This window comes from Gossypium arboreum, chromosome 7 (genome assembly GCF_025698485.1).
Source record: "Gossypium arboreum isolate Shixiya-1 chromosome 7, ASM2569848v2, whole genome shotgun sequence".
NCBI classification, from domain to species: domain Eukaryota; kingdom Viridiplantae; phylum Streptophyta; class Magnoliopsida; order Malvales; family Malvaceae; genus Gossypium; species Gossypium arboreum.
This window is the reverse complement of record NC_069076.1, coordinates 7,971,664-7,992,997: the sequence shown is the minus strand read 5'-3', so window position 1 is coordinate 7,992,997 and position 21,334 is coordinate 7,971,664. Positions and strand designations below refer to the sequence as shown.

At 31.2% G+C, this 21,334-nt stretch overlaps 2 protein-coding genes across 2 annotated transcripts; both read left to right on the top strand.

The window, feature by feature from the left end:
- LOC108486149 (uncharacterized) lies at nt 1–2,206 on the top strand. The gene has a single exon (XM_017790011.2). It carries the CDS (start codon nt 1,297–1,299, stop codon nt 1,987–1,989), a length of 693 nt encoding a protein of 230 aa, XP_017645500.1. The 5' UTR covers nt 1–1,296; the 3' UTR covers nt 1,990–2,206.
- Nucleotides 2,207–7,257: 5,051 nt separating this feature from the next.
- On the top strand, nt 7,258–8,361 carry LOC108468201 (nuclear transcription factor Y subunit B-3-like). The gene has a single exon (XM_017769091.2). It carries the CDS (start codon nt 7,497–7,499, stop codon nt 8,088–8,090), a length of 594 nt encoding a protein of 197 aa, XP_017624580.1. The 5' UTR covers nt 7,258–7,496; the 3' UTR covers nt 8,091–8,361.
- Nucleotides 8,362–21,334: the final 12,973 nt, after the last annotated feature.

Here is a 21,334-nt window from a genome sequence, read left to right as displayed (position 1 = left end):
AAAATAAAACTTTCAACAGGGGATAGTGGGAATCCTTTTGATTTTGACTCAAACTGATCTGCTTGTTGTAATCCAGATTACATTTCAAGTACTTTGAACAGTTGAAGTTGTCAAATATACAGTGAATATTATTCATTCTTCCTTTTATTTGCCTAGAGGGTCATTAAAGGTCCTCCTAAGCCCTAATTCAACTTTTCTTCTCCCTGATCTCTCTAGCCTTTTGATGAAGATTTTAACTGCAGTCTTGCAAATAAGTATGGATTCTTTATTAATTACTAATAGTTTTTTTTTTAATAATTGCATATAAAGTTTTGATGTCAAAACTTGTTACTGTTAAAGTTTCAAAGGAAGAATCAACGGTCTTTTTTATTTCTTCTTCTAAGAGATTTTTAGATAAAGCATTCATAAGAAAAAGCTGTCTCTTAATGCGATTGGTGGTTCAAAGTTGAGGAATGCATTAATGGTGTTTCTTTTGTTTTTTCACTGTTGTAGTGAAGCTTCTGGTTTGGGTGTTCTGGTTTTAGTTAATAGGGTTCTTAACTCTTGGGGTTGGCAGAAGAGAAATATTATAATAATACTCTTTGTTTTCACAACCCCCTGAAATTGGAGGGAAAGTGCCATGTGGTGAGTTCAGATGTCTGCACATGGCTTCTCTCATTTCCAAGCTTTGAGACTGTAAATCAAATTATCAATACAGGGAAAACAAAGGGTTTTGTGGTTTCCAAGAGAATCAGTTGCAGTAGGGAAGGTCACCTGATTTGTGTGTTTAATATATATAGTAAAGCAATTGGGACGCTTTTGGGAATTGGTGATGAGTGAAGTGTGAATGAGAGAAACAGCCTAGAAATTTAGTCTTATTTTGCACAGTCCAAATTATGTAATCCAATAACATTTTTTTTTTATATTCAACTTGCATATGCTTCCTCTTTTGCAAACCACTCCCTCTTTCCCTTGAGCAGATTGAGATTACAGGCAAAACTGGCTACCTGGTTTTCCTTCTTTCCCTTTTGGGTACTACTATTTAGATGAACTGCTGATTCATACATTATCTCCTACTAAAACCCCTTCTTATTTTCCTGGCTTTTTTTTTTTTTTTTATCTATGAAACCCCTTCCTTATTTTGGATATGTGTCTTCTTGCTTCTGCATATGTCCTTTATTCTGAAAATCTAGAACTAAGTTTACAAGTTCATCCATATATGCTCTTCTCTGATCCCACAGCCTGAAACCTTGCTGTTTTCTTTTTCCTTGTATAGTTAACCTTAGTGATATATAAGAGCCTTTTTTTTTCTAGTCCATGGAGTTGGGACATGATCAAATGGGTCCTTGTTTGTTTCTCCTCAAAAACCCAGTGTCATGGGTTGTTGTTCTTGCCCCACTGGTAACATCTGCTAGTTTTTTGATCTTTGGGTCCTTATCCATCTTCTTCACATCTACAGTCTTGATCTTGTCAACTGTTGTCTTCATATTATCTAAGAGTAAACTGAAGTTGGTGGTGGAATCAGTAGAAGATATTCATAAATCTGTTGAGGAAAGCTCACCTCAAATACAGCCTGAAGGTGAACTTAATAAGCAAAACTCAGAAGATCAGGAAGGTGCTTCATATGATCATCAGATCCATGACTGCATAGCCAAATCACCAGATGTCCTGTCTGAAAACGAATGCGTTAATGATGATCAGTTGTCAACCACTGAAGATTCCGAAGTGGACTGGTCGTTCCGGGATAACAGGGATGGAACCCCAGATTGGTCGGACGACGAGGATAGTCTCATTGAAATCTCCCTTCCAGGTGGACAATACCAGCCAAACAATAAGTATGGTAGTATGCAGCAGAAATTGCCGGAATTCATGCCGGAATCTATTTTCCAGCAACGGAGTTTAATGGAGCTTTTAGCAGAGTTGAACGACATGAATGAGGAGGAAAACCTGATAGAGATTGACATATCCATGGGCTCCATCAAGTATTCAAGGTTTGAGATTGAAGCCTAATTAAGATTACATTTCTATTTACCAAATGTTCCAAGTTTCTTTTTCTTTTTTTTTTTTCTTTTTTGATCCATATGGATTTGGTGTAACTTTTACAAGTTTAGAAATCTAATATCCCAGCAATATTCTATGCTGCCATGTCATGTGCTAATATATATATAGTGATATTAATTTCATGTGCTAATATTATTCAGAACTTTGGATACCCTCCCATAAAGAACTTGTGGTACTGCATCACCCTTAATGCTCATTAAAGTAATCAAAAGTAGACAGTTTGATGGAGCTTCCACTTGCACATTCTTTTCCTTAATTTTTTTCTGGACATCTATTTATCATCATCTGATCTGATCTTTGATCTTAAATCCCTGGAGACAAGTCAGCTGAAATAATGCAATCATTGGTCAGTACAGTGTCAAACTCAAACATTGTTTGGATTGATTATGAAAAAGGCTATTTATAATATATCTGAAGTTGCTTTATATATGTGTGTTTAGTTTTGATATGTTAACATTAGTTAAATGAAGCCAGAAATGGCTTTGAGAGGCTTAACTGTATGTGCTTGTTGATATAATTGTAGCTAGCTCTAGGTAGTGCCTGCTATGCTCTTGGACTTTGGTATATAATTATACAAGTGTTTTCATTATGGATATGCATATTTTATATCAAGTATAGACTCTAATTTTTTGAGAAAGTATGGTATGTAACTGCGATTCCATATTATCTCTATCATTTTTCAATAAAAAAATGATAAATAAGATTTTTTTTATCTAATATTTAGCATTTTTAGTTGAATTTAAATTTTTTCAGGAGAAAAAACTTGAAAATCAAGATAGGGATAAGGTGAGATCACAGTTTTATATAATTCATTCTCCTAATTCCTCATAAGCGCAATTACGGTTAATAGTAATTGTTAAGTTTTTTTTTTCTTTTTCTTTTTGGGGCTAAGATTTGTGTTAAGTGTTTTTTTTTATCTCTCTCGGGTAGTAGTATTTGTATATTTATATGATATGAGTAATGTTCATCGACATGACATATGGGGTATGCTTCATGTATATAGACACGTATCCTACTCTAGATTTAACACGTGTTTATACAGTTTTATGCACGTGTAACCTTGCAGGAGAACGAACTTGACCTGCAAGCTCATCCCGTGAGCTCGAGTTTTAGGTTGGTGACAGTAATTATCCTAACAGTTTCCTATGACATTCTTTTCTATTTTATATACAGTTATTTTAAAAAAAATCCATACATTCATATCACTTTATTAATTTGTTGGAATAAAAAGAAAAGATTAAAATGGGGGAAATTAATAAAGCAAGCATGGTGGAGACAGTGTGGAATAATAGAAGCCATTTTAAGTCCTGCATCTGGTAAAACTTGTTGAAAGTAGGCAATTTTGAATTTAGATTTCGTGTATGTAATTTTGAGTGAAAACATAAAATTTTGAACGGAGATGACTTTAAACATTAAAGTTTTTTTTAACTGAGGTAACTTTGAGTAACTTAATTGTTTTTTAAAAGTTAAAATATGTTGTTGATCCCTGTGGTTTGAGAAATTTAGTCATTAAACTTAAAAACTTAAAAATTAAGTTGTCCTATTTTTTTATTTAAAAATCTCAGTCCAGCCATTAAAATCATAAGTGTTTTCTGTCAAAATTTGTCAACTTGAAATTTTGGTTAGACTGTCCACATATGACGTGGCATATGATTGTTAAAAAATAAATATATTAAATTGATAAATTTTGATAGAAACTACTAATAATGGTAATGATTGGGCTAGGAATTTTAAATTAAAATAAGCAAGAGTTGAATTTTTAACTTTTTAAAATACATGGATTAAATCTCAAATTCTATACAAATACAAAGACTAATAGCACATTTTAACCTTTGTTAAATTTCTGTCCTCTTCTCACATCACATTTTTTTTTATAAGGATTTTTTGTTTTTGGGAAGGAATTTTTTATAAGCATTGTTAATGTTCAACCTTGCAACTGTTTACAAATTTAACAGTTTTCTTCAAAATGAATTATACAAGGATTACAATGGAGCGTCGCGAGAAAGGATAAAGCTAAAAAAAAATTTAGGGAGTGAAAAAGAATTTTAAAATTTTTAAGAGGGCTAAAGCTAAAAATTTTATTCTAAAAGGGCTTAGATTATATAATTAAGTTTTGAGTAGGGATAAAATTATAAATAAATTCCCATTTATTCAAATGATTAAAGGACTTAAAATTAATTATTAATACTTGAGAAGAGTACTAATGATATTTTCCCATTTTGACCAAAGGGGACCAAGGCTTGGCCCCTAGCTTCGTCTCGAGAGGCAAGAACAAATATTGCCAAATCTACCACCATTCTATGGTTTACCTACTCCGCAATGTACCCCGTTCCACTCTGTACTCCACTATAGATGTTAAAACTCAAATATCACTACAACATCTATGCATGTTAGATTTATTTATAAACGTCTCACTCCATCTAATTATATTTTGGCCAAGTTACAATTTGTCACTAAATTATTTTAAAATTTTCATTTGAGTTACTAAACTATTCAAAATATGTATTTAAATCACTGGATTGTTAAGTTTTTTTTAGGAAAAAATTCCGTCAAAAAGCTCCAAGCAACAACTTGATGATCGGTATGATGGATCAATACCTATCGACTAGCAGAAAAACATACCTTAGATTCAAGTTGATCTAATGGTCAATGTTAGAGATCAGAGAAAAAGTTGTTTGAATGGTCCTTAGATTCGTGACGTCCAAAGTTGTTTCATGAAAAACAACTAAGCTATATAAGAGGAGAAAGAGAGCTTTCAATTAGTATAAACAATGCAAGCAGAGAAAGCCATATAGCAATAATTTTAACAGCGTAGTGATTTAAATTAAAACTTTTAAATAGTTTAATAACAAAATTTTAACTTTTTTTAATTAAGTGACAAAAAACGAAACTTATTCATATTTTAGTGATTAATGATATAGTTTAGTAAAAAAAAAAAAGCCTACCAGCCTCTACCATTAAAAAATATACATACATCTTCATTTGGAACAGATTGGTTCAAGTTTTATTAGACGATTCAAATTTTGACATCCCAAGTATAAGATTAATGCTACATTTAATTATTAGTGTAATTACATGAGAAAAAACTTATTTAACACATATATATATATATATATATATAAGTAAAAATTCATGTAAAAATAAAACTTTTTCAAAATAAGTAACAAGTTTTCCTTCTCCAACAACAACTCATGTAAGTGACTAAAATCATCAATAATGATTAATTCATAACTAACCAATAAATAAAACATGTTGAAAAATAATGCTCCAAACAAATGTAGTATAAATTATTTTAATAATAAAAAACACTAATTTGCTGTTGAAACTGATTAGATAATTTAACCTTTTGAAAGGTCCTTTGCTATTTACTTTTTTTAATGAAAAGATTAAAAGGAATTAAAAATAAAATGAAGTAAAAAGTAATTTAAAGTTAAAAAATGAAGCCGCAATTTTTGTAAATACAAAAGCGAAATTGAGACGAGAGAAATTATATCAATAGAGTCTAAACATCGGTCTTAAAAATGTTAATAAAGAGTTTTAATTATTACCTTTTTATGTTGTCAATAATTTTAATTATTTTTCAAAAAATCTTTAGTTTGACAGTTGCTCCAATTCGATGTTCCATCACAAATTGGAACTAAACAGTTTACCAAACAAATTATAAGATGAGAGTAAGGCAAGAGGAGAAATCAACGTGTTATATTAGTAAGTGTGATTGAGATTCTCCAATTTTAATTTGTAGAGCTCCACTTAATGAATGATTTATAACGGATCTGAAATTTTATTGAATAAAATTTAATTTACCTCTACAACATACATGAATCAATTACAATCCCAATAAATATGTCTAATTATTACAATCACTCACCCTAAAATAATCTCAAATACAAATCATAAAACTCTTCAAATAAATCCTAATAAAATAGTGCAAAAATAGAAAGCAAATATAAGCAAATAATTAGTTAAATGCACTCCGCACGAACGCCCAACATGTAAGGCAATGTTTCCTATTTATAGCTCTCTTCAAGTCCTTGTCATCCATCCTTTAGATAAGATTAATCATCAATTTAAATATTAATTCTATCTTCATAAATTATTTTGTATAATATTTAAAAAAAAAAACTCTTTATAAAACAACTTTTCATCATCTTCAAAATTCTCTCACGAGACAAAGGAAAAGATAAGGATAAGGTTCAATTAAAACCAAAGATGATTTGTAAATAAATTATACAAGTAAAAAAATACCAATAAAGTCACTATACTCTGACTATTTTAACTTTATGATTTTAATTAAAACCATTTTTTATATCAATTTATTTGTAAATATCATAGTGTGAGCATACCAGGTATGGCTGGAAGGATGATGTATAGAGAAAGGAGACAAACAATACTTGGGATCCACTTAGCCCATTACCCGCTTCTCGGACATTAATTGTACATATGGGCTTAATTATTAACCTTAAAACCACAGATTAGTGCCCGCTTGGCCATCACATATTTGCGTAATTAAGGAATAAGACGGCATCCAACATCTTATTCAAGATTTAAATCCATTGTCTAAAGAAGAAATGAAAATAATGCCATCGTGCTCATGAAAATAAACACTAATAAATTACATTAATACTCATACAACTATTGAAAAAGTTATAAAAATAGTTATTCAATTATATATATTTATCACCCAATTATAAAAATTATAAAATAATTATTTAATTACTTAATTTTATCTTTTTATCACTAGATGATTAACGTAAAATAAAACTCCAAAAATTCTAAAATAATTGAGTGATAAAAGATAAACTTAAAAATAATTGAATGATACTTTTAACTTTTTATAGTTGAAAGATAAAAAAATATAATTAAATAACTATTTTATAATTTTTGGTTAAATATTATAATTTACCCTCACATAAAAAATTGCCCAGAAAAAAGGAAGTTTCCAGCTCTGCTATCATGCAAATACAACATCAAAGGTTCGTAATCTGCCACGTATGCCTGAAGGATGATGTATATAGCTCCATTAAGCCAAAGTTAGCCAGCAGCCGCCGCATGTAGATACTTCTACTTTCTTAGTTCTCGTCTCGTGCTACGAAAAAAGCAAAAACCCACTTTTTTTCATTTCACCACCACGTGTATCATTTTGAGCCGTCCGATCCATGGACCGAAACGTAATCCAACGAAGTAAATTATACCTTCCTAGTCCACTCTTATCCATAAGTAACGGTTCATATCCAACAACGTGTAATCCCCGATGGATAATTACCCCCTTCTATCCAACGGGCCATAACGATCCCCCTCCCCTCTCTCTGCACCCTACTCTCCCTTCCCCTTTTCTCGAAATCCCCTCTTGCTTCCGACCAACAGCCACCGGTGAAATCCCTATCTTGCCTTACCCAAACCCCCTATTTACCCTCTAATTTTATAGAAAAGTTGTCTGGGGTTTTCTTCGTATTTTGATGGCGGATTCGGACGATGAGTCGGGGGAACAGAACAACAACGGCGGAAACGCCCACAGCGAAGCGTCGGGCCGTGAGCAAGACAGGTTTTTACCCATTGCGAACGTAAGCAGAATCATGAAAAAGGCGTTACCGCCTAACGCTAAGATATCCAAAGACGCTAAAGAAACGGTCCAGGAATGCGTTTCCGAGTTCATCAGTTTCATCACCGGTGAAGCTTCCGATAAGTGTCAACGTGAAAAGCGGAAGACCATTAACGGCGATGATTTGCTCTGGGCCATGATGACACTAGGATTCGAAGAGTATGTAGAGCCCTTGAAGATTTATTTGCTCAAGTATAGGGAGATGGAAGGCGAGAAGAGCAGTATGGGAAGGGGAGAAAAAGATGGAGCTAGTGGTGGCTCTTCCGGAGGGGCAAGTGGTGGTGGCGGCGGCGGAGGGAGTGTTGGTGGAGGTGGAGTTGGTTCGGGTGGCGGTGAATTTAATGGGGGAGGAGGGATGTATGGAGGTATGATGATGGGGCATCACCAAGGGCACATGTATAGTTCTGGTGGGTTTCATTATCAAATGAATGCTGCTGTCAGGTTAAGATAGAATGTTCAGTAGATGGGGGTGTTAACTGGGAAAAAATGTAGAACCGTATGAATCGTGTATGTTATTCTGTTTATTAGTAGATGGATGAACTGACAAATTTGAGAAGTTTTCTGACAGATATAAAAAGAAACTTCTTTTGGACAATACATATACATGTTCCTCTCCAAATTGTTTGCCATTTGTATCCATAACTATTCTATGCTTGAGCTGTGGGCAAACCTTAGCCTATCCTTATATGGGAATGACATTCCTTTTATTTTCTCATATAAAATGGGACCCTAATTGTCAGGCTTGATTTCTCTTTATGTACTTTGCTTTGGCAATTTCATTTTCTGGGGTCAGTTTCTATTGGTGATGGTATGAATGTTGAAACGATAATTAATGATGTTGTGGAGGGAAGGTAAGGCTTTTTGTTGGTCAGGTTTACCCTAGAATCCAGTTTTGTTGTCTAGGAATGTAGGCCTAGTGAGGGAGTTTTGGCGGTGCCACCGCCACCGGAAAAGCATTCAATGTGTACAAGTGAGGAACATGAATGTCGACTCCAGCTATTTAGATATATCAAAATGAAATCACATATACCAAATAATTAACAAAAGAATGTAGTTGTACTTCTTCCCCTTCATACTTGTATCATCAATAATATTTTCTATGTGATCTTTGTATACAGCTTTTCACCTAGTTTTCATATATATATTAATCAACTTCATTTATTAATAAATTAGATCATTATTATTTTAAATAAAATCAAAGAAATGATAAAATTGAGATATTGAACAACTTGATATCTTAGGTTCAAACTAAATCATGCTTATATTTTGGGTTTTGATAATTTCTCTGATTAAATTAGGGTTCAATTTATGAGTAACATAAACTCAATTAAAATATTAAAGAATAATTAGTAATTTTATCACACGTGTATACTTGTGGGCTCTATGTATTTAGAATACAAGTGTGAATTTATATATAATGTCAAATAAAAAAATGAAATATATGATTTGAGACTAATAATAGTAACATATATACAATACGTATAAAATTAAAATAAAACAAATTATTTTAAATTACTAGTAAAAATAAACTTCAATAGGTAAATACATGTATTTAAAAATATTAAATGCACCTCAATTGCTTTGTAGCTCAGATTATTATTTTTTATAACACGTTAAAATATCTGCTTGTTACATAGCATTATTTAACATGTCATCAAAATGTCAAAATTGTTATTATTGTGGTGAAAGAAAATTCAACATTAAAAATATAGTTATAAAAAATTTATTTAACAATTGAATTATAAAGAGAGCGATAACTTTAAAAAAAACTCTAATTAAACTTAAGTTGGTATCAAATTGACATGTGACATCAATTCAATTAAATATTATTATTTTAAATATGATATATTATTTTAATAATTTTTAAATCAAGTAGTGTCCAATTAACTTATATTCACAATCAATAGCATATTACTTTCTTGTATTCAATTTTTTGTATGTATATCATATTCTCCTTTAAAACTTTTAACGCAAATAATTTATGTTTTATTTATATTAGTATAATTTAAATAAGTTTTTTAATTTATTTTGACGTAAAATTTTGTTAATAAAAGAAATAAACGTCACCATCAGGAAAGGACCTACCTAACCCCATTACATCCCCAATAGAAATGAAACGAAAAGATTTATTAAGCTGAAAACAGTAACCAAAAATGTTAATAACACAAGCAAAGAGGACTGCCGGTGGAGCTCTGCTGTCGGCGGCGTGCCTGACAACGTGGCCAAACAGTCCAGCACGTTCCTACCGACACCTGTGGCCCCTACACCTTACTCCTTAGCCACTCTTATTAATCTCCAACCATTCACAATATTATAAATAAATATTAAAAATTCTCAAAGTAAAATAATTAAAAAGTTAATTAAACTTTAATAGAAAACCGCAATCGATTGAACCCTTAATCGGAAGTTAAAATCAATTGAACACTTGAAATGTAATTTTCCATTAAAATTATTGATGAATCATTGAATGATGACGTGGTAGATTATATGATGATTGACGTGGTAGTTTATATGAAAAATTGATGATTAGAGTTTAATTAATTTAATTTAATTTTTAAAATTATTTTATGAGGATTTAATTATTTTTTTATTATTTTACGATTTTTAATTGATTTTTAGAAATGATAGATAATTTATAAAAAAACTATTAAAAAATTATAAAAAATTTATAAAAATGAATTAAGAACAATAAAAGTTATTAAGAATTTATTAAAAACTAGATTATTAAAATTTATAAAAGGAATAGTATTTTAAATTTTTAATAATATTTAATAATCTATACTATTAATAAAATTTCTAACTAAGTTGGTGTCATGAGTCAATAGAGCACAATTTAGTTAGGGAAATTACAAAAATGACTTTTCGTATTTAAAATAAATTATATTATTTGAGGGTATTTTAATCTCTTCAATTAAAAAACAATAAAAATATGTATATTATGATATTTGAACTCATACCAATTTCATTAAGGTTTTAGTAAGTTTTATAAATTTTATATAGTTTTGTATACTTTCTTTAATAATTTTCCTATAATTCCTAAAAAATATAATTTTTTACATTTGTTTTCATATTCTTTATAATATATTAATAAATTTAATAAATTTTTATAAAGGGTTGATATGTAGCTTACCCCTGAATTAGTCTAAGTATCTAGTAAGTACCTAAACTTTTTTGGACCTAATTGGTATTTGAACTTATACTCTATCACCTAGGTCAGTACCTCCACACTAACACTATTAGTTTGTGCTAATGTGGAATTGGTAACTAATTTGATGGTGACACAAGACAACTTCTTAATATGCCATGAAAAAATAAATTTAAAAATAAAACTCTTTAAAAATAAATTAATTAATAAAATTTATGATTTCTTTTCGTGCTCATTCTTGATGTGAAACAAAATTATACTTTTTTATTAATTTATATATTTTAATTTTTAAATTTTTAAATTTATATTTGCTATGTGGCATACTAAGAGGCTATCACGTGTCACTAATGGATTGGCTATCAATGCCACGCTAACATCAACTAACAATGTTAGTGTAGAGGTACCAAACTAAGTGGCGAAACACAAGTTCAGGTACTAACTAGGTCCAAAGAAAGCCCAGGTACCAACAAGGTACTTTTGGACAAGATCAAGGGGCAAAACACATATTAACCCTTTTATAAATTTTCTATAATTCCTATATTTTTATAATATTTATATTTTTCTAAATTTGTTATAGTATTTTAGTAAATAATTAAAAAAAATCATTTAAGCTCTTGTAAAATAATTAAAAAAAACCAATTAAACCATTCACACTAACATTTTCACGTCAAATGCCATTTTAATTGCCAATCATCATTGTTCCATGTCAATTGCTACATCAAATATTACATTAATTATTATGTCACCATTTAACAACCCGTTAATGACTTCTACGTAAAATTATATTTTAAGAGTTCAATTGTTTACTAACTTTCGATTAAGGGTTCAATTAATTGTTTTCTAGTTTCCAATTAGGAGCTTAATTTTTCTTGTGAGGGCTTTTTTGGTATTTAAACCTATTGATGTGTGGGATCAACAATTGGAGATACGAAGAAGGGAGTGGAGGTGTTGATAGAGGCCAGTTCACCCTATCTGGGTAGAAAGCCGGAAAGTGTCAAGAGTGGAAGCTAAGTAGTGAAGCTTGAGAGTTAATTTAGAGATACGCCACTGAGGGAAGTGGTAAAGGAACGAAAGGTTATTATCAGGCATATTGAGAGTACAAAAAACGAGCCACTGGCAAGCCTTAGCTATCTATGCAGCACGAAAAAATTGAATATGCATAGGCTATTGAAGAATTGGGGGTTGATTGAAAAACACTATAAGTATGTCTTTAGTATTTTGGAATGCACCCATCACTTGAGTGAAGTGTTTGGTCCCAACTATATTGGTGGGAGGCTCGACATCTACCTCTTACTAATTTTGTTTGAAGCGAGGTTTACATTCATTCTCCTCAAATTTATTCGAGACATGCTAAATGATTTCAATGTGGCACTCGGGCAGCTGACAAGTATCTCCTAGTGGCTGATAGTGGGGTACTTCATTATGTGCCGAAAGAAAGATACTTATCCTTCTGTGCATGTCTTTTGATACCTATACTATTTAAGGGAGATAAACGAAGAGAAAGTCTCAGGATTGTTGAAAATTTGCCTTCAAGAAACCTAATTGAAGATGGAGAATATATTGTTTGGGGTATTTACTATGGCAAATATATACTTGTAAAATTAAAGTTTGGCAGAAAGTTCAACTTCCTAATTAAGTGGAAACGACCCTTTACTACCAAATGCATGTATCGTATGCGGTTGTCGATTAGTCAAAGGGCCACTACTGATACAACTTGATGAACTGGAAGGGGATATTAGTGGTCTCGCTTGAAATCACACTGCGGAGAGTTTAAATTTTGTCTCCAATATTGGGGAGCTTGCGGGTACAAGACACAAGAATTTTTAGAAAGTTTATGAAATGACCATAGTTGGCCATAGCTTATCTATACCTTTCATTTCTACTCAAACTCTCAAGTAACGAAGTTTATTCAGGGGTAAAAAGAAAACCTCTTTGTTATATCACTTGTTATTGTAATCTAATGAATTGGAAGTGGCAAGTCTCAGATGGTATGTTTGCAAAAATACCTCAACTTTATGAAGATCATCAGTTGAACGTTACAGATTACCATGTTTCCGATGAAGACACTTTTGGTAATTATATTTCAAATTTATTATGTCTCATGGTGGACTTGTTAAGTTAATTCTTATCTTGTATAGTTGATTTGGGACAAGTGATGCTTCTTGAGTTAGAGTCAAAAGGTTTGGTGGGGAGATTGAAGGTTCAGTAGTAAGAACAACGAACAAACATGTCTAAGGGCAAACTCAACCTAAACTTGGAACCCTTGTTATTTGTGAACCAGTTGGTCTTGAACGTGTCACTTGGAACACAGTTGTCATGACTGGAAGAGTGAGGGAGAACAACTCTCATTCTGGTATCCCTGTGAGCACTTCTGAGGGCCCATCCAAGGTTGCTACCTCTAGGACTTTACTTGGAGTTGCTCTTCCTGTTCCTCTAGTAAGAACTGTTGGAAAAAGTCCAATTTAGAAATGATTTTCTATCACAGCGAAAAATTAAAATTTAGAAAATCAAGCAAGTTTGTGATATTTATAGCAATAAACTTTTCCCAAAAGTACATATGTTTTGTGTGAAATGGATCCTAGAAGTTCTTAGTTTCCAACTGAACAACCTTCTCCATTATTCTCGTACCATGAATCACTTCGAGTGTGTGCTCGAACAATCACGAATCAACACACAGAACCAGAAACAATTTTCTTACTTTCAGTAGGAAAGTAAATCTCTTTCTTAATAGAAACAATAGATATTGTTACTACCAGAAAATAAAATTTATAATTAGAAATAAATTCTCACTATTTTCGACAAAATAACAATATCTCAAAAGTTATGTATAACTTCTTTGTAAATAGCTCTACTAGTGTCATCTATTTATAGAGAGAGAGAGAAGATTCTTCGTTGGATTAGAAGAATACAAAAAATACTTATCTAATAGAAAAATAAGTCCCCTAGTTCTACTAAGAGAGAGGGGCGGCTAACCCTAGTTAATTATACTAGGATTGTCGCCCTTCATGCTTATTATGAGGGGCTTTGGGCCTCTTTTGTATTGGGTCGAATTATATGTGCTTCATGAACTTTAACCCAACACTTTATAATTTAATCCAACTCAGTACACATTTTTCTATTTCCCAAAATAAATATTATTTTTTAAATTAATTTAAATTAATTAATTTTTCAATTAAGTAATTTTCTTAACCTAATTTTAATCCCAAGTTAAAGTCATGGCAACTTTACCGTAAAAAATCTATGAGAAAATATATTTAATATTCATATTCAATGGATTCCCAATAACAAATTAATTTAATTCCAATGTGAAAATTCAAGTATTTAATGAAATAATAATTCCAAAAACTTAAATTAATTCTTAGACCAATTTCATACTTAGTGAGAAACCACATTTATTTTCGAATGTAACTCATTTCTCTAACTTTATTATTTTTATCCATTTCTGTTCATTTGATTCTAAATGTAATTCATCTATAGTTTTAACGAGCTAGCAGAGCAACCAATTGGACATGTATAATTAGGGCCCAAATGATTTATAATTAAGTTCTAGCTTTTCGCCTAATAGTTATAAACTCATTTAGTCATGAAGTCATTCTATTATAGTATCGTGACTGAGCTCTCCCTAATTGCATACTATTACGAAAGCTACTCAACTAGTGCTCATCTAATGACCTTTTCATAAATGTGTTACCCTTATCGAATATCCTTAATCTCTTTGGGATAAATCTGTTCTCCCAATATGATCCTATTTTATCTCCAGGTTACTATTGCATCTTCCTTCGTGAAAAGTCAATTACTATCAAATAGGACTTAAAGTCATTCATCAAAAAGACAAACGACCCATGGCCACATTTACTTTTCATCTATAATGTAATGCCAATTAGAGGATATCATTTACTTATTTCTTAGGGTATGAATTCCACTATTATGAATAATACTACATATTGTAGAAGACATATACCCAATGCACCAACTTTCGATTCATTATCTATTTGAACTCAGGCTTTTACTTATATCAAAGTGTACAAGTCACGCATACATAGTCCATCATCCACTCAAGATTAAGGTATGCCACACTATGAATGTCACAAGTGAATAAATCCATAAATAGATTCAGGGTCTATTCTACTTGGGTCCTATTCGATGTATTCCAATCAATCACATCTTTATTTCTATCTTCTAGAAGTCATTTGCTCCGATGCTCAAGAAAAAGCATCTCTTCAATTGGACTTGATAGATGACATATTAGTTTTTCAATCGGCCTGCTCATTTCTAACTAGACTAAGGACACATTTAGGTTCATTTACTAATACAAGTTTTCTTTCTGCATTACGATCCTACCATGAAATACCACTTAGTATGAATTAAATATTAGATAAACAATGAGTTAATATTTTCTTCCATTTTATTTTGCATGCAAAAACCAATAAGGATAATATACAAAGGGTATTAATGTAATTAATGAATAATTGTATTAAACCAATCTGTTTGAAAAAATATATGTGTACATAGACGAAAATACTACACTTAAGACATCAGATCCAACAAAAACTAGGGTTAATATAGCATACAAAAGGTAATTCATTTGGCTCTAGCTGATGCCTTTAGGTCATCTCTAGATGTTTCAACACATATAAATCTAAAACATGCCTCCATTTATAGTTCCACGAATGATGTAAAATTCCAAACATGAGTATATACATCCACCCACACATCTATTCATAATATGATATAAAATTCAAGTATTTCAACTTAAAGTGACAACCTCTACTCTATTACATAATGTAACTAAATGAACTAACTAATCTAAACTCAAAAAAGAATAAAATTGCACTATCATTACGTTTAAAAAAAATCAAATACATCATCATACCAATACCAATAATCTTATAATCACCATGCTCAAGAACCATGCAACAATTCAAAATAGAAAAAGAAAGATTTTTAAAATATATTTATTTGGCATTTTTATAAAATTTTTAAATAGAAAATAAACACACAAACATACCAAAGTAAAGAAAATAACAAATCAAAGCAAATAAAATAGAAATTTCTATGTATACCCCCCACACTTAAATCACACATTGTCCCTAATGTGTTCCCAACTAAAATTAAGAGTTTATGACTCCCTTATTTTTTCGTGAAATGTTGTGAGGTAAAGTGAAGTAGTCCTCTTATCCGTTAAAGCTCAAATATGTAGTGCAATTCTCAAGTGGGTAGCCTACATAGAAAAAGAAAAGAAACACACGAAAATAAACATATGTAAAATAATTAAAACTAAAATAAATAAATAAATCAAGTTCAAAAGATAATGGAATCAATGAATTTAAAATCCAACCATATCCAAACATAATTCTTCAACATTATCGTCCTATTCAATAGCATGAACTTTAGTGTAAACTTTGTAAACAGTGCAATCCAAATATCAACTTTCTTGGAATGTATCGATAATTACCCCAATATAAGGTTATTTTCTTTGTTCGTTTACTAAAAATAGTTCTCCATCTTTTACTATAAGCTCAATAGCCCTATTAGCTAGCACAAGGTTAATTGTATATGGACTAAACCATCGCGATTTAAGTTTTCCCGGAAACAATTGAAGTTAAAAATTAAACAGTACACTTATCCTGATACAAAGCTTTTCTTCTCAATAATGGCATCATGATGCAGATTGCTTTTCTCTTTGTATAGTTTAGGATTCTCATAAGCCAAAAATAAAAAATCCTTTACTTCATGTCGTTGAAACAACCTAACGTCTTTAGCCAAATTAGGATCAAGATTTAATTCCTTAATGCCTAATATGCTTGTTTCTCTAACATTATGGTAGATGATAGTTCTTCTTGTAAACAATGGAATATAAAGACATCCCTAACGGAATTTTGTAAGTTGTCCTATAGGCCTACAAGGCATCATTTAGTTAAACTGACTAGTCATTCTGATATGGGTTCACTGTCTTCTCAAGAATTTTTTTAATCTCACATTTGATACATTTGCTTAACCAGTAGCTTGTGGATGGTAAGCAGTTATGATTCGATGCTTAAAAATGTACTTTGATAAATTTCACATTTTATGTTATGTTTTTTGTATTTATGTCTTTCATATTTTGCATGCATAATGATATTATGACAAACAAATATTAGCTCATTGATTGTCTAAGTTCAAAATGTTGATAAGTGGTACTTTAAGAACATTTACATTACGAGAAAGACAACTTACTCCAATAGATAATCTAAATGAGTCTATAATCCCGTAAAAGAATCAAAGTGAGCATTTGATTCAAATACTTAAAAGGATTATTATGTTGTCTACAATCTAATTGAAGAGATAACTAATCTTGGCTATCGAAGTAGTTGACTTGATGGGTAGAGACATAGATGTATCCATTGGCAGAATGATACATTGGACTGGACCCAAGATGAATTAATTCTTAATCCATTTGTGAATTAATTCACTTGTGACATTCATGGTGTGATTTATCTAAATCCTGAGTTAGTCACTAACTATGCGTATGTAACTCATGTGCTTTGATATAAGTAGAGGCTTATGCTCTAAAGATAATCGAACCGATAGTCGGTATGTTGAGTACATAACTTGTGTATGGCATGAATTACTAGCAATAGTAGCTCAATTAAAGAGTTAACAATATCTTTTCATTGGTATTGTGTGGATTGATAAATATGGAACATGGCCACGAGTTGCTTGATCTCGAACGAGAAACTTATCATAGTCATTTGTTGATAGTGATCAATGAGATAAAATAGGATTGTATTGAGTGAAAAAAATTTAACTGAAAAGAATCAAGGATATTATATGAAGGTAACACACACATGATGAAGTCATTGGACAAAACAGTTAGATGAATTGCTTTCGTAAAGAGTATCCAATAAGGAGTTTTCAATCATGATACTTCTTATGAATTGACTCTATGGTTAAGCAATGGCGAATTATTCGAACGATGCTTCTAGGCATAATTGCAATTACTAAAACCTAATTGTATATGGTCGATCTCAAAAAAAGCTCGATCATATTGCATTTGAATTAATAGTAAATTCTACAACTTTGGAAATAATTTAATTCAGTTGATTTATTCTATATGGAATTAAATTGTGCAGCCGTAAGAATTGTTCAACTAGAGAATTTAATTAAAGAATTTTCTTGAAAAAATAATTTGAAAAAGCTAAGTGTTTTTTGAGAAAAATTAATTTTGATCGAGTAAAATTAAATTAATTAAATTAATTTAAATTAAAATAATATTTTTGAAAATTAATTTTCAAGTTAAACAATTGGTCCAATAGGTAATTGAACTTGAAAATTGGACCTGACATCGTAAATTAGGCCTGGGAGCCCAAAACCGAGACTTAGACCTAAAAACTGGTCGAACTGTCAAACCGGGCCTAGTTTGTGAAATCGGACCTGGTATGTGAAACTGGGTCGATAGTCCAACTGGTGGCAAGATCAAATCGATCGAGCTATCACTGGCTCGCTCGGGTTGAACAGGCAAAAGTCGAACTAGCTCAAGGTGCCGACAACTGTGACGGTGACATTCAATGGCTGGAAAATGGTTGGCGGCGCAGGTCTTCGGTAGTTGAGTAGTGGAAGAATTACATTCCTACGAGGACTTTACCAGAGAATTTGATTTCAAATTAACTATTCCAAAAATGATATTATTTTAGTAGATTTAATATTAAATTTAATTTAATATTTATCTTGTAGATAAATATTCTATTAGTTTAATAAGATTTAATATTAAATTTAATCTAATATTTATCTTGATAAATATTATATTAATTTAATATTGAAATAATTAAGTTTAATTATAGTTGAACTTTCTAAACTCTCTCCCTATATAAAGAAAGACTTGGGCCATTATTTACACACACTTGAATTCAAGACAAAGTTGTAGAGAGAAAATTCTTTAAAGAAATTATTTCAGAAAATTTCTAGAAATATTTTTCTTATTTACAACATGGCCTAAAAGTTTGGTGAAATTGCGAAATTATCTTACTAGTATTTTTGTGAATTTTTTTTATTCGAAGCGAGCTCGTACTCGGCAGACGTGAGCTTAAGGACAGTGGAGAAGACTACTCGGTCGAAGCGTTCATCCTAGACAAATCGAAAATGTACAATTTTTATTAAGTATTTATTACTTTAGAAAACACAACTAAGTTCTTATTTTGGATTTTTTTAAACTCTGATTTTTTCCTAAATTTATTTTCCCCTGCGTTTTCCAAACTCGGTTTTCCAACAGGCATAACATAGGACTGATATCTTTGATCTTAGCAATATTTCCACCTAATGGCTTTCTTATGCTCTTCAACACACTAAGCAAAGTCGATTATCATTCTGAAATGATGATCGATAAGGTATTTTTTGCTCCCAAATACTCATATTTTAAATTTTCTGGTAAATGTTTCAATTCCAGACTCAGAGGCTTAACAACTAACGGGATCATCTTCTTCGATGTGTCTTCCAATAGTCCCAACGGCTCTTTATAGTGTCTTCATCAATCCAATTGGATTACATGTGCTTACTCAACTATAATGTTTGAGTCATCCTTACTTTCGAAACCAACACCTTTTGAACAATGCATACCATCGTCTAGGAAAGCAATATTACTATGCTCAAACCCAAATGCATTTCCAACTGATTTCATGCTCTCTAAATTTGAGAAATGATTCATATCACGCTCATTCGGTTCCTTTACTAAATCATTCTTCATTGTTTCATACAACACTATACTTGTATTCAATTCACTAACAATACTCCTGGCATTAACCTTTTACATCGCTTTTCCTACCTATTGCGAAGCACTAATATGCCTATTCTTTCAAGCCATATCATTACTACTAGTGTTTTCAAGTAGTATAATTATCTGAGTAATCTTAGTCTAGATGTTCCTCTAGATATGACATCAAACTAAACCTTACTATAAACATCTAGCCTTTCATAAAAATTATGAAGTTGTATAGCTATATCAACACCAATTCCAATTAATCCTTGGAGTATGATATTGAACCTGCCCTAAGCTTGACCTAACATTCTAGTATCTTTTTTTTGAACTCAAATAATCTATTAGATGTCGTGAGTTCAATCGTCATTAGAATATTTCTCCAAATAATAACTTGAGAAATTCTTCCTAAGTGGTAATAGTATCCAAAAGCAACATCTAGCCATTCTTTCACTTTTCCTCCTGAATAAAACGAAATTAGTAATAGATGTATTGCCTAATTTGAAACTCCTACATAGAATATAGTACTACATATATGTTCAAACTGATGAAGAAATTCTTCTAGGTCTTTTGCTTAAACATTACAAAATTGCAGATTAGATGATACCCACATTATCAAAGCAATGTTTAATTATCAAAAGACTGTTGGCACTTCTTGGTCCACTAAAACGTAACTTTTAGAGCTTTGAAGAACATGAATCATCTGTTTGCCATCTCCAAGATGAAGTAGTTGAGTGTCAAAATACGACCGGTCAACTATTGAATTTCCTTATGTTTCTATAGAGGGTTCATCTCTAGAATGCTTTTATCTTTTCTAGATTAGCTTTTATTCCTCTGTTGAAAATCATGAATCTAAGAATTTGTTGGCTCTTACCCCAAAAGTTCATTTGCTTAGATTGAGTTACATATTGTACCTTTGGAGAACTATGAACACCTATCAGAGATTATTGATGCGCTACTCTATTTATGGCAAAAATGACCATTTTTAGTGATAAATATTGTCTTCTCCTGATCTTCTTCAGCCATGAAAATCTTATTATAATCTGGTAACACATCCATTAAGCTCATAAATGGATGACTTATCGAGGTGTCTACTAGTTGATTGATAGAAGGCACAAGCAAGCTACTCTTAGGGTAAGCTTTATTTAAGTTTGTAAAATCCACACACATTCACCACCTGTTTTTGGATTTGGGTACTATAACCAAATTGAAGACTTATTTAGGATAAGTAACTTATTGGATGAAATCCGTTGCTAGTAGCTTATTTACTTTTTCCTTAGTTGATGTTACCTTCTCATTAGAAAATTTTATTTTCTTTTGTTTAGCTGAGCGAGCACTGAATCTACTTGCAAAGAATGTTGAATAACGGATGAATAGATCTTAGGCATGCTGCAGCTGTCCACGTGAAGACATCTCAAAATTCTATTAACAAAGAACTTACTTTTTTTTCCTCAAGTGATAGGGTGGAAGCAACTTAGTGGTTTTCTCGGGGTCTTTTTGATACAGGCGAACGGGTTTTGTGGTTTCCCCTGGCTTTCTCTTTTGGAGGTGGGTATCTGGTCTTTCTTTCAAGCTTTTTACAGTTTTAACAGCCTGGTTTAGACCCTATTCGGAACAGTAGTTTTGGGACTACAAATTCGAGTCAAAAAAATATTTTAATATTATTTTTGGTGTCTATAGCATGTTAATTTATATGTGTGAAATTTTCGTGATTTAATTTTATCGTTGAGTGTTTGATTTAATAAAAAGGACTTAATCGCGTAAAATGTATAAGTGACTTGCTATTTGTTAAAGTGCCACATTGCTATTGTTTTTATAATGT

Excerpts from the sequence above, each read along its gene's own strand:
- LOC108486149 (XM_017790011.2), top strand. The coding sequence starts at position 1,297 with ATGGAGTTGGGACATGATCAAATGGGTCCTTGTTTGTTTCTCCTCAAA.
- LOC108468201 (XM_017769091.2), top strand. The coding sequence starts at position 7,497 with ATGGCGGATTCGGACGATGAGTCGGGGGAACAGAACAACAACGGCGGA.